This window comes from Triturus cristatus, chromosome 10, assembly GCF_964204655.1.
Source record: "Triturus cristatus chromosome 10, aTriCri1.1, whole genome shotgun sequence".
Taxonomy (NCBI): Eukaryota; Metazoa; Chordata; class Amphibia; order Caudata; family Salamandridae; genus Triturus; species Triturus cristatus.
In genome coordinates this window covers 416,844,421-416,857,396 of record NC_140593.1, presented here as the reverse complement: position 1 = coordinate 416,857,396, position 12,976 = coordinate 416,844,421, and the positions used below count along the sequence as shown (strand labels likewise).

Genomic DNA, 12,976 nt, shown 5'->3' with positions numbered 1-12,976 from the left:
GAACCGACTGCAGAGCCAGACCAGAGCCTTGACTTCCAGACTTCTCCGACCCTCATCCACATCTGCAGCAGAGCTGAGATCCGTGGAGGCGACGAGCGACGTGGGACCGGCTACCTGGGAAAAGTGGCTAGTAACTTACAGCGCAGCTTCTGAGGTACCCTCGAAGTTGTGCACCGGGGATTGAGAAGCCCCAACCCCAAGCACCATCTGCACCGAAGATCAGCCCCCCCACACTCCACGAGTCCTGCGTGGGGCCCTTCAGCATTTTCCTGCTTGCCGCGTCTGTCCGGTTGCTTGCCCGCTGGCTAGTGGCCTCTGTGACGACGCACCCTGAAATCTTCTGCGCTGGTTTGGCTCCTCCAGACTGGCTCCCGCTTCTCTGCAAAGAAGAAGCACCCCAGACCTTCCTGGTCTGCACCAGAAGCAAGTCCTTCGTTCTTCGTGGGTTCCGCTTGCCAAGGCTTGGTGAGTCCTAGTCCAACTTCGACGCCGCCGACAGCAAGAGCCTTCGTGGGACAGCTCGCCTCCTGGTCCTGGTCGTCCTCGACGCTTCCTGGTCCTCCTGGCTGCAGCGACAAGCTTCACCTTCACCTGCAATCTTCACATAACATAACATAACACGTGTATTTGTAAAGCGCACGTTCACCACTACGGGTATCTTGGCGCTGAATAACAGATGTTTATTGTTACCCAACTCAATGGTACTCATTTTATCGACCTCAGATGGATGAAAGGCTGAGTGGACCCGCCGGGATTTGAACCTGTGACCATGAGGTCGAACACAGGCCCCTGCAGCAGACGCATTAGTCCACTGAGCCACCAGACCCGGCTGGTTCCTTCCTGGTTCCACGTGGTCACTGGCTAGTGACCTTGACTCTGTCCCTTCTGCTTGCAGGTTTCTTCTCTTCTTGATCCCAGCCTTGGGATCCACCGGACACTCTTCACTGACTGCCTGTCAGCATCTTTCTTCAGGCATCCATAGGAGTCGACGACGAAAACGACGCATCTTCACCCCTATGCACCCGCAGCCTGTGGGCTAGGTAACTTGGGTACTCCGGTGCTCATCAGGATAGTGACTATCCTAGTGTCTAGTTTTCAAGTCTCAACTTCCTAGCTACTCCGGAAGTGTCCTAAATCTACCGTTTCCTAAACTGTACTATTGCTATTGACTTTTACGCATTACGCATGAGTGTTTCCACTCTGCACACGAATCCCGTGGGCCTCCCACTTCCTAACTAACGCTAGTGTAGTGTAGCCCCAGCGATTCCCTAGGCCTAGGCCTATTCTATTTCCGTGACAGTGGTTCTTATACCACTTACTTAGAATATGGTTTGCGTGGCCCCTAGGGCCTAACTGTATTACTTACCTGTGTGACTTACTGTATGCATTAATAAGACTGTGTTGTACTTACCTCTAATCTCATAAAGAGTGCTGAGGGTTTGCTTAGAATAAATACACTTTATTTTATATATATATATCTGTTGTGGTGTCCTTTCATTTGGTATTCAAGGGATTATATATGGTATCACAGCTGGCTTCACATGCCATTCAGAGTTTAGCCTAAGACTGCTCTTGTCCATGCTACCACTAGGATAGCTGGTCTATAAGGTTGACTTTACAACCAATCACCATAAGGGTATTTGGACTGATATAAGGTGTACACTATAACTAGTGACATCATACATCAGGCCAACTTCTCACAGTCTACATCCGGGGTGTGGCTATGGCTAAGCACTCGGGTGTTCTGCGCTCTATCCGACAGAGACTGGCCGACCTAGAGCGGAAACTGGGTGACTTGGAAACACGCCAACAGCTGTGTAACGATGAGGCAATATTGCGCGAAATCAAAGAACTACTGGGTGAATCAAGCATCTAGGCAAATATGCCACGGCACATGTATATGGGGAGGGGGACAGACCGGGTTCGGTATTAGCGCAGATATTGAAGGCTAAGCGCGGCAAAACACTTGTCACTGAACTTAAGTCGGCAGAGGGTGAGATACTAACAGATGAGGTGGATATTGCGGATAGGTTCAGGCAATTCTATGCAGAATTATACACGACGCGGTCATCCGGCACGGAGAACGAAATACTTGACTATCTTGAGCATATTAAATTACCATTTCTCACCAACACCCACCGGGAGTTTCTTATGCAAACCCATAGAAAAGGAGGACATTTTACTGGCCCTGGCTGGTATGAAAGCCACAAGCGCTCCCACATCTCTCAGTGCTTTTTGATGACATGTGCGTGTCCGGCACAATGCCACCAACGATGAGAGAGGCGATAATTGTTACCATTCCTAAACCAGGTAAACCCTTAGAAGAGTGTGGGTTCTATCGTCTGCTCTCCCTGCTTAATGTTGATACCAAGTTTTTCGCTAAGATACTCGCTAATAGACTCGTGCCTCTGGCGCCAGTGCTAGTGGCCCCAAAACAGGCGGGGTTTATTACGGACAGGAACCTTACCTATAACCTCCGCACGGTGTTCGGCACCATTCAACATACCAACCCAGACTCTAAAGCAGTCGCGGTCTTACTCGACATGAAGAAGGCCTTCGATTCTGTTCATGCGACAGGTTCTAGCTAGGATGGGATTGGGCCCAGTCTTTCTCCAGCTGATTAGGGTTCTTTATAATTCCCCCACGGCTCGTATCAAAATAGGCGATTTAGTTACAGACCCTATCGCGGTATCCAGAGGCACGAGGCAGGGCTGCCCGCTGTCACCTGTCTTATACGCTTTAGGGGCTGAACCACTGGCGTGTGCGTTGCGAGAGTACCATAGCCATAAAGGTATCTGCTTCCCAAACTATAAGATCATTGTGTCTACCTACGCGGATGACATTAATATACGTTCGCAAGCCAGAAAGCAATCTCTCCTCCGTCCTTCGAGAAGTGGTACACTTTGGGGCACTGTCGGGTCTGCATTTCAGCTGGTCTAAATCCATTATTTTCCGGATCATTCAGGCCACGGTTCCTTTCTAACCGGACTACCCGCTGCAGTGGTCCTCTGAAGCGATACGATATCTTGGTATCATATCTTCATACTGATTCAGATTGTGTTCAGAGAAAACTATGGTACAGCGGTTAGCAGGCTGGAGGATGATGTAAAGACTTGGATTAAATTACCATTGTCTCTACTTGGCCGAGTTTCCATCATGAAGATGGTGGTTCTGCCACGATTTCTGTTCCTCTTCACAAACATACCCATTATTTTGCCCAGTTCCTTTTTCCACTATTTTGCCCAGTTCCTTTTTCCACAGAGCTATCACATTATTGATAAAATTCGCTTGGGCGGGTAAACAAGCGAAGGTGGCTGGGCGGATACTTACCTTACCATATCACTTGGGGGGACTGGGCGCACCAGATTTAAATTTGTACTACAGAGCGGCACAAGGCGCCCAAGCTTATTACTGGATACATGGGTCACCTGAAATCCTGTTTCTCCGCATGGAAAAACAATTCACAGATCCCCCCCCCCCCCCCTCCCCCTGCCGGCTGCAATCTTTGAATCCACAGACCGACGGACAGGGATATTGGACTATCAATTCGACCCGTCACGCATGGCATTACATATTACAAATGCAGGCGGAGGCATTGTTATACTCCCTGGACATGTCCATAGATTGGACTCTCTGGTTGGCCCCGTGCAGGGATAATGGGGTTATATGCGCGTTACGATCATTGAATATACAGAAGACAGGGGATTTATTTCAAGATGGCGTAGTTAAATCCTGGGAAGAGGTGGAGGACACGGCGATACCTGGCAATATGTTGCAAAGGTTCCAGTATCAGAGTGCGAAGGGCATTGTGTAGTATCTTGGGAGATGAGTTGCAGGAGCCCCTGGAAGTACCAGAACTAACCTACATAATCAGAGCATAGTCGCCCCGCAAAATGGTCATTAACATATATAAATTAGAAATGTCCCACAGAGCAAATCATTATACCAAAGCCTGGCTGGCCTGGCAACGAGATTTGCAACAGAATATTGATGACACCATGTGGACCTATTGTTGCACTAGCACTCGGCGGATCTCATTGCACGGCAGACACAGACTGATTCACTTCAAGTATGTTAATAGAGTGTATTCCACTCCAGAAGGGTTGCACAGATGTGGGTTAAGAGAGACCCCGGTGTGCGACAGATGTGGGGTGCAACCTGCAGATTTTATCCATCTAGCATGGCAGAGCCCGGGGGTGTATAAATACTGGGAATCTATCTTCCAGGAATTAGGAAAAAAATAGTAGATACAGCGCTACCCCCAGACCCAACCCTGGCGCTTTTAGGGTTTTCTAAACGTCTGCCCAGAGAGGTGCGTAGACCAGTGGACATGGGTCTTCTTAATGCTAAGCGGCGGGTTGCAATGTGCTGGTCGAAGGGCCCCTTACCCACAATGACACAGTGGTCTCATGACATGCTTTATTGCAGCACACAAACCGTTAATTTCAGTGAATTGCTCCCTTCCAGGAGTAGAACCAAGAACTTCTGGGGACTATACACGACATACTTACTTGCCAGAGACTCGGACGCTGATAACGAGTCACCTGCGGGTACAGACGACAATACGCAAGCTGTGGCTATCTAGACTGTGGTATATGTCGCAAACTTAAGGTAGCATCCCGGGAGACAGGTTGATATGGCATTTTGACACCCCTCCCCTTTACCGCTGGGGATAACATATTGCTAGGGGACATGACACGTGGGTCCAGTGACTAAATCCAGGATAGGCAACTCACTCCACCGTACATTAATACCCGGACGGCCTTACATTACTTTACATATAACTGTTCATCGTTTTACCGACGAGGGCTGAGTTTGTTTTTGAGGGTTTTTTTTGGCTGCTTTTTATGTATTTTTTGCACATTTTGTATCTTTTAATTGTCGATTTACAATTGCTGCCTGCCCTATGGGTTATTGGCTTATTAGCTGTGTATAACTATTCACAATGACTCGCTGTCGGCCCCAGGGTTGTAGGCAAGTAGCTGTGTTCGATTGAGATGTGTGCAATAAAACTATTTAAAAAAAAAAAATGTTATGCATTGTAAAACTGACCAAATTAAAGATTATAAAAAGACTGACAGAGGAAAGACAAGGAGGAGAAATGAAGGGTGATGGAAGGAATCATGAAAGGAGTACTGTTGAAAAGGTGAAAAGTAGCATTAAGTGTGAAAGCAAGGGTGAGACAATGAATGGATGTAATGTTGAAAGGATAGATGGAAGAGTGAAAGGCTCGATATGTGAAGGAGTGAATGGATTGAAAGGTAAAAGCATGGAAAAATGTAAGGATGGATACATGGAGATATTGAAGAGTAAGTGCATGAAAGGATCTATGTACATATGAAAGGATGGATTATGAATGAGCGGGTGGAAAGGAGACGAGATGAAAAGGGTATAAAGACGGACGAAAGGAGGATGAACAGGTGAAAGCAACAGGTTTACTTGTTGGTGTCATCAGTGGTATTGATAAAGAGGAGGATATTTTAATGTTTTGGCTACTCCCTTGGTGGAGAGGTATGTCCTCACCCGTAGACCCTCCAACCCCCCCCCCCTTAATGTCTACATCAACAGTTGGATGGGGATACAGCGATCTCCTTTCCTTTGTTAAGAATAGGTATTCCCACTACCACATCCATCACCCTTCGACCCTCTTACTTATGCTGCTGGCTGTCAGCTAACAATGGTACATTTCTTCTGGGCTCCATCTGAGGCAAATAATTTCCGACACCCTCATCAGTCTAAACCGACAAACATTTTTAAAACAAACAGCACTTGGAAAGGGCAAGTAGCCATCCACTCAAGTCATTACTTAGTATATTATTTGGCCAGTAATAATAAACTTCACGAAAGAACACATGGATTGGTGTATGTTTCGTGAAAAGGTGGTGTATGTTGCGAGGGGTAAGCCTGGGGCGTGGGTGAAAATCTGGGGCCCCTGGAACGCCTATCGCGGGGGTATTTGCGAGCCGCCACTGCTGCCGGCTGCCTCGCCAGCTCCGTCCCCCTAGCCGACCCCCTCCCCCAGCCATGGGCACGTGGTTCCCCAGTCCCTGATCTGTTCTCATTCCCCTCTTCAGAGTTTGGCGATTGGTTGGGGTCCCCCACTTAAGGAGCGCGTGCTGTCACTTGGGATTGCGGGTTGCCTTGCGGGTGTGGTTTTTTTGTGTTGTTGTGTTTTGACAAAAGGAAACCGTATTGTGGGTTTGGAGTTATGTGGCCTGCACTACTGATATCTCCTGATTTACCTTTTTGCACCGCCAAGAGATTTTTCTGTATATACGTCATATGCTTCTGCCACTCAGGCAGCCGGCCAGACGGTTGTAGGCCCATACCTGTAACTATTTGAGATTTCAATAAACGGTTTCAAAAAAAAAAAAAAAAAAAAAAAAAAAAAATAATAATAAACTTCACACAGTTGTTGAGAAGATGCATTGCAAGTGACAGAACGTCTGCTAGAAACTACTTCCTCAGGCCTAGAATCCAGGAACACCTTACAGTAGTGACCATGTGAGCCCTGTACAGTGCAGCTGGCATGGATACAAGACGACAACAGAAACTACAGACGTGGACTCCCTAGGTGGGGTAGTTGCAGAGACTACAGTCCTGCAACTGAAGTGATGAGCCTGTACTTTCTTCAACCCACCCCAGAACTTTAGGGTGCCTCCCTGTACTGATATTGGGCCACCTTGACAACGTTTTAGATATGGTAACCAAGATGTCACAGATGAAGCTCATCAGTTTAGCCTTTTGCACCACACAGGAGATTACTACAGAAGTCAGGAAATTAAGATACTCTTAAAGCAATATTTTCAAGTCATTCTACATAGACATACAAAATGACTAGGTTGCATCTTCACATGCCTGGTATAGGGAGTACATCAATAACATTTACTAGATTTCTTAAAAACTAAAAAAAGAAAATACCAGATAAAAATGGTGTTTTAGACAAGCCATAGATACCAAGCAGCAAGATAACCAGGAGAAAGAGACGTGTTCTTCTTAAGGAATCTGTGAAAACAAAAAGCAGGGTATTATAAAAAAAAAATGTCTGATGCAAGCATGTGATATAAAATGAAAAAAAAAACTTTAGATATCAACTACTTACCATTTGTCTTCTGCGTGAGTGCCTGTGCTTTCAGAAAGCCCTCTGCAAAACCAGTTTTAAATGTGTCATGCTGTCCTTCTGGTATATTTTTTGCTTTTACAATTTTGTCTAAGCTATCCACATCCGTACCTCGGTCCCGCAAAAGAAGTCCCTAAAAAACATACAAATACCAGTCAATTAAGTGAACATATTCATCTGCTGAGTTCCTTGCATTTCCCTGCCCCGTGTGCAGAACTGGCCTCTATCTTTCACTCTCTCCTGGAATTCCAGTTATTGCTTGCCTGGATGAACAGGAGAAAAATGTACCAAATCTTGGAATGAAACAAACACACACACACAAACACACACACAAAATTAACACTTGTTTCTATAATTTGTAACACCAAGCACTTCAAACTTACAAAAACACTTTTTAAGATGGTGATTTTACAAGAAATAGAAAATGCACTGTTTTTGCAGAGTAACGCTGTAATGTATTCCTATGGAGAAAAGCATATATCGCATACGGTCTTGACTGTTCTTCTGGACTTAAGGTCCAAGGCAGCACCAACCGGTCACCTCGGTTGGCTCTGGGGCGTCCCGATGCAGAGGTGCTTTTTGGTGTTAAGGGCGCTGTTGAAGTCATTGGGTAACGGAACCTGTAAAAAAAAAAAAAGCAGCTACAAGTGGGTACTGGGAGACAAGTCCAGTCGAACCCAAATGGGAGCTCAGTTCTTTATGATCTCTGGAGCCGGGATGCACTGTCGGCCAAACTGGACTCTGGCTGTGGGGCTCGTGTGCAGTTGTCTTTGGTCCGGCAGGTCATAGCAGTCCGAGGCACACAGTTGTGGACAGCCTGCGGAAAGAGGCTGCCAGTGGGTAATGGGGGACCAGTCCAATGGAACTCACAGGTGAGCTTGGGTTTTGGGGGATCTCCGGATGCAAGAGACATCATTCATGCTGAACTTGGGCTGTGATGCTCGGATGCAGTGGTCTTTTGTCTGGCGGGGTGAGGCACTTGCTTCAGGTGGTAACCCGGAGATGAGGACACAACAGGATAGCTGAGCCACTTTCAGGGCTGGCTTCTGCAGTGCCAATATCCCTAGTCGGCTGGTTGATCACTGTAGAGTCAGTGTCCGGATTGGACTGCCAACAAGTCTTGGCTGCTGAAAGAGGTCCAATACCCAGAGTATTGGTTCTGGAGGGCTTCTGGAGAGTCTAGTCTCGTTACTTGCTGGGGAGACTGGGCTGACCCTCTGGGAGCAAAGAAAAATTCCTCCCACTGCACCGAAACAAGAGCACCAGGCGAGGGAGTCAGCACCGTAGAAACCCACTTCCAGTGTGGCCCAGCGGTCCCGATTTTGCAACCTCCACTGGCAAGACGGACAACCACAAGTCCCAGGATGCACAGAGCCCATTTGACCTTTCCACTCTGCACCTGAGCGCCCAAGCCCTACTACCGACAAATCCGCTGTGCCACCTTGTCCCCAGGACCCTTGTGACCAGAGTCCCCAGTTGGGAGCTCCTGGACTTGTCCCCAAGTCCCCCTCTGCAGCCTGTTTCTAGGTGGCCCCCTTATTTCCACCAGTGTAGCACACACAGCTACCAACCCAACCAGCACCTCTGCACCCAGACGCCTTAGGGCAGGTAACTATTAACTGTTAGTGGTACTTTGGACCTTGGCCCCCTACGACCCTATGTCCTGAAGGAGACCCCCAGAAACCGATCGTAAATAACTGTAACCAACAAATGCATTTTCTCCTATAGGGAAGTATTGCTGCACAAAGACGCTTTTAAGTTAACTGTTTACTTACCTGTGGAAATTCATATTTTAAAAAAAGTACTTACCTGATAAAGAAGTTCTTGGTATTAAAATGTATATAAAAGCACAAGTTATTTTTCTAAGTTGTTCTCGGATTTATTCTAGAGTGTGTCTCATTTATTGCCTCTCTGACTACAACAAATGCTTAGCATTACCCTCTGATAAGCCTAAACTCCTCACCCACACTACCACAAAAGAGAATTTTATGTTGCAATTTTCGCTTTTGTAAACAAATGAAGGTTGTCTGGACTCGTTTTGGTCCACTATTTAAAGAGCCAGCTTATTACAGGGTGCACAGCTGCAGGACGAGACGTCTTCTCGCAATTGTCAGGACAGCAGGCAGACAGGGTTTGGCGGCAAATCTGGTTCTGGTCCACAGTTCTTGCTTCTCCGGCTCTTCTTGGTCCTCCGTTTTTTTGGACTCAGTCGAATCTTTGTCCCTCGTGTCAGGGAGCCACCCAAATACTGAATTTATGGGTGTTAAGGGGAATGAAGGGTAGTAGCCAATGGGCTAATTACCCGTGGGGTAACTACACCCCTTATGTAGGTAGCTGCCTCTTCACAGGATATTGCCACTAGGAGGTAATACTGTGCACAGAGTCCAGGGGTTTCCCAAAAGTGTACAGGACTCAATGTAAACCCCAAAGTGCTCTACTAGTGGTAGTGTGCGCGAGCAGTCTTAGGTCTAATACAGAGGAGTGCAAGACATGTATTGCACAACAGTGATCAATAAGGTACAGGTGACTCAAGGAGATCCTGACCAATTTTAGAAAAATAAACTTTGTTTGCACTTTATTTTAAGGCCAAGATCTTTGTAATAAGGTAAGCACGTATTTAGGTAAAAATACCTTTCACTTTGAAAAATGAACACTAAAAACTTTTCAACACAGTCCAATTATTATCCTATGGAGAAAACAATATTGCGGTTAAACAAGTAAGTATTGTACTTACAATCCTAGTCTTCTGAGCCAAAAGTCAGCAAGGGCCAGGGGTCAGGTGAGTACCAAAACTGCACCACCAGCGACACAGGGAAAGCCAGATGCGGAGGTCAAAATCGGAGTTCGGCCCACTGCTTTTCAATGGACACAGGGGGTGCCTGGAGCTACACTGCTTGCAGGTAAGTAGATAGGTTGCGGGGGCAAGCTTTGGGGGTTAGGTTAAGCACGGGGGCACCAAAAAGCACCAAATACACACCACCAGCGACACAGGGGCGGCCGGGTGCAGGGTACAATTTAAACATTGGGTGTCCAATGCTTTTAAATGGGGATTCTTCTTATGGCAAAGAGGCTGCAGGCGTGGCACCGGAGGTTGCAGGAGGAAGACAAATGACAGCAGAGGTAAGCTGGGATGTAGAGGGTCGTAGGGGCATGGTCGGTTCAGCTCACCAAGGCCCAGGGGCTTCGAGTGGAGGGGTGCCTTTCGACGACAGTCTTTGTACCGGAGCCAGATGCGGTCTGGGGGAGCCCCTGGATTCACACTCCAGCCGCCGTCGTGGAGAGCAGGAGCGGTCAGCCAACGCAGGACATGAAGTCAGGATCGCTGGGGAGACTTCACTGCACAGGTGAGCCACTCAGACTCGGGCCATGGGCGTCGAGTTCAGAGTGGGCAGGTGACACAGATCCGAAGTCCTTGGAGTAGGTTTCTTCTGGACAGCAGGTCCACTGTCCATGGGAGATTGGAGTCTTTTTCGAAGGCAGCAGTCCTCCCAGGGTTTTCAGAGGTCGCTGGCTGAAAGACAGGTCGCAGGTTCTCAGAAGCTGGAGACAGGTAGGTAGGACTGGGGTCAAGGCAGTCGTCATTATCAGCCTTTACTGCAGGGTTGTCCTCTTTCTTCTTAGGTCATCGCAGATCTTGTATATAGGTCTGGGGGAGCCACCTAAATACTAGATTTAGGGGCGTTTTAGGAGAGTAGCAGGTAGGGCCAATGGCCAACTTACCTGTGGTGACAACACCCATTATTATGCCACCCTCCTGTGGGAGGGGGACATATACCTTGACCTGATTGGAGTAGTCTCCCCAGGACTGAAAGATGTGCTTCACCTCGCCTCCTCCCCTTAGGGGTGGGTTGGCAGAGGTATGCCCACCTCCTATTCTTCTTAGTTTTTCCCGCTGGTTTCCCAAATATGCCACTTGATTCCGCATGCTTTTTCCCCCGCATGCAGGTACAACGCGGTCGTTACTACGACCGCGTTGTAACAACAACTTGCTCTGGGGGAGGGGCGCTGGATGTTGGAATAGTATCATTTACTATTCCGACTCAGTATGTGCAACAGTAGGGAAGGTGTTGGGTTTTAAACCCAACACCTTCTGCCCCCTCCGCATGTCGTTGTTCTGACTTGCGGAGTAATGGTATGAGTTGTTACAACACGGTCGTTGCGACGCCAGCGTTGTAATTCCCTGCGGGGAAAATTATTTGTGGTAAAAGAGGTTTACCGGTTTTCCCACCCAAAGTGGGGGTGTAAACCAGAGGCTGCCATCTACTGCTAGTAGCAAAGGCTGGGGGTTGCATTACAAAGGTAGCAGGCATTTGAAACTTCCCTCTTCACGTACTGGCACATCCTGGGGGAGGAGGTACAACACCTCTGCCTAGGATATGCATTGTTTCTGGCCCCAGAGAGCAGAGGCTCTCTACCCAGAAGTCCAGAAACATGTCTGGTGGTGGCTGGCTGCCTACAGCTGGTCAGAGACCACACCAGGGTTGGCAGGTTTTCAGGGGGAATCTCTGAGGTGCCCTCTGGGTACATGGTACAATAAATCTCAAAACGGTATCAGTGTGGGTTTATTGAAAGGAGTAGTTTAGTACCAAACACTCCTGTGTTCAGTGAAGCCTTCATGGTGCTGTGGAAATCGAGTTGTTGAGTTTCCAGCCCATGTACTCTCTACGACTTCTCTGGCACTTATTAGGAAATGGACCCCAATATTGTAGGAGCATTTATGCTCATGCAGATATGCCCTAACCTTTGGTATAGTGCAACCTGTCTTAGGGCGGAGAGGCCTGCTAGAGGGGTGACTTGCCTATGCCTTCAGGCAGTGTTCGCTGGCATGGCACCCATGTCGATTTTTTTTTTTTTTCCTGCCTCACTGGGGCAAGTAAGCTGCAAAGGCAGTGGCATGGTCCCAGTGAGGGGGCTCCTAAGCGACCCTCTTCAGCTCCCAGGACCTAGGGTACCCAGAGTACCATTTACTAAGGTAGCACCAATTGGGGGTTTGTTTGTACGGAAGAAGCACTGGCACAGGGAGTCTGGCTGACAGGGACCCTGTGCACAACAATTAAAACCACATCAAAACCAGGCAAAAAGTGGGGGCTAATCATGCAAAAGAGGCACTTTCTCACACCCTACATGACCACTACCTGTAGGGAGTGGGCATAACCCTGTTCCAGAGTTCCCAATTCCACAAAATCAAGATAGTGGAATCCTTCTTTCATGGATAACAGGCAGCCCACCTTAGGGGTGTGACGGGTCATGTATTGCACCACGCCTACCTGCATATCTAATTTTCCACCAGTCCTAGTGCCTCGGGTAGGGGTAGCCTCTCAGGTCTGGGGGAAGCCGGGGTCGCATATCAAAGGTGGCAGGGACTTAAGTTCCTGGCCCCAATATGCTAAATTACTAGCCATTCTGCTGGAGGAGGTAACACTTCCCTCAGGAGCATGCATTGTTTCTGCCCTCAGAGAGCATATGCTCTAACCTGCAGGGGGTCAGAAACCGGTCTGTAGTGGCAGGCTGGACTACACCAGTCAGCCAGCACACTAAGGGCTGGTAGGTTTTCAGGGGGCACCTCCAAGATGCACTTGTTTTCTATTTATAATTATTTCAATGGTATTTATATATTGGAATATGCATATTTATTAACTTGTATCTTATTCTCAGCATTTTCTTTATACCACAAAATGTCTTATGTAACTTTTAATTATTTCTGTCTTCTGTGATAATATTTTATATATTTAAAATGTTAACTGATAATCCTATATCTTCACATGTATGTATCCATTATAAATGTTATTAATAAATAGACACAAAAAATAAGATGCACTCTGTGTGGATGAATGACTAAATCTAACACTAGAATCA

The 12,976-nt window shown here is 47.5% G+C and overlaps 1 protein-coding gene across 1 annotated transcript in view; it reads right to left on the bottom strand.

Annotated features, from left to right (window-relative positions):
- The window catches only part of YME1L1 (YME1 like 1 ATPase), a 406,402-nt gene that overhangs the window by 295,331 nt on the left and 98,095 nt on the right, over positions 1–12,976 (bottom strand). Inside the window, exons 6-7 of the mRNA XM_085631755.1 lie at positions 7,103–7,253; positions 6,922–7,005 (exon numbers count right to left, since the gene is read on the bottom strand). Coding sequence (XP_085487881.1) covers positions 6,922–7,005; positions 7,103–7,253 — 235 coding nt within the window. The remainder of the gene's footprint in view (positions 1–6,921; positions 7,006–7,102; positions 7,254–12,976) is intronic.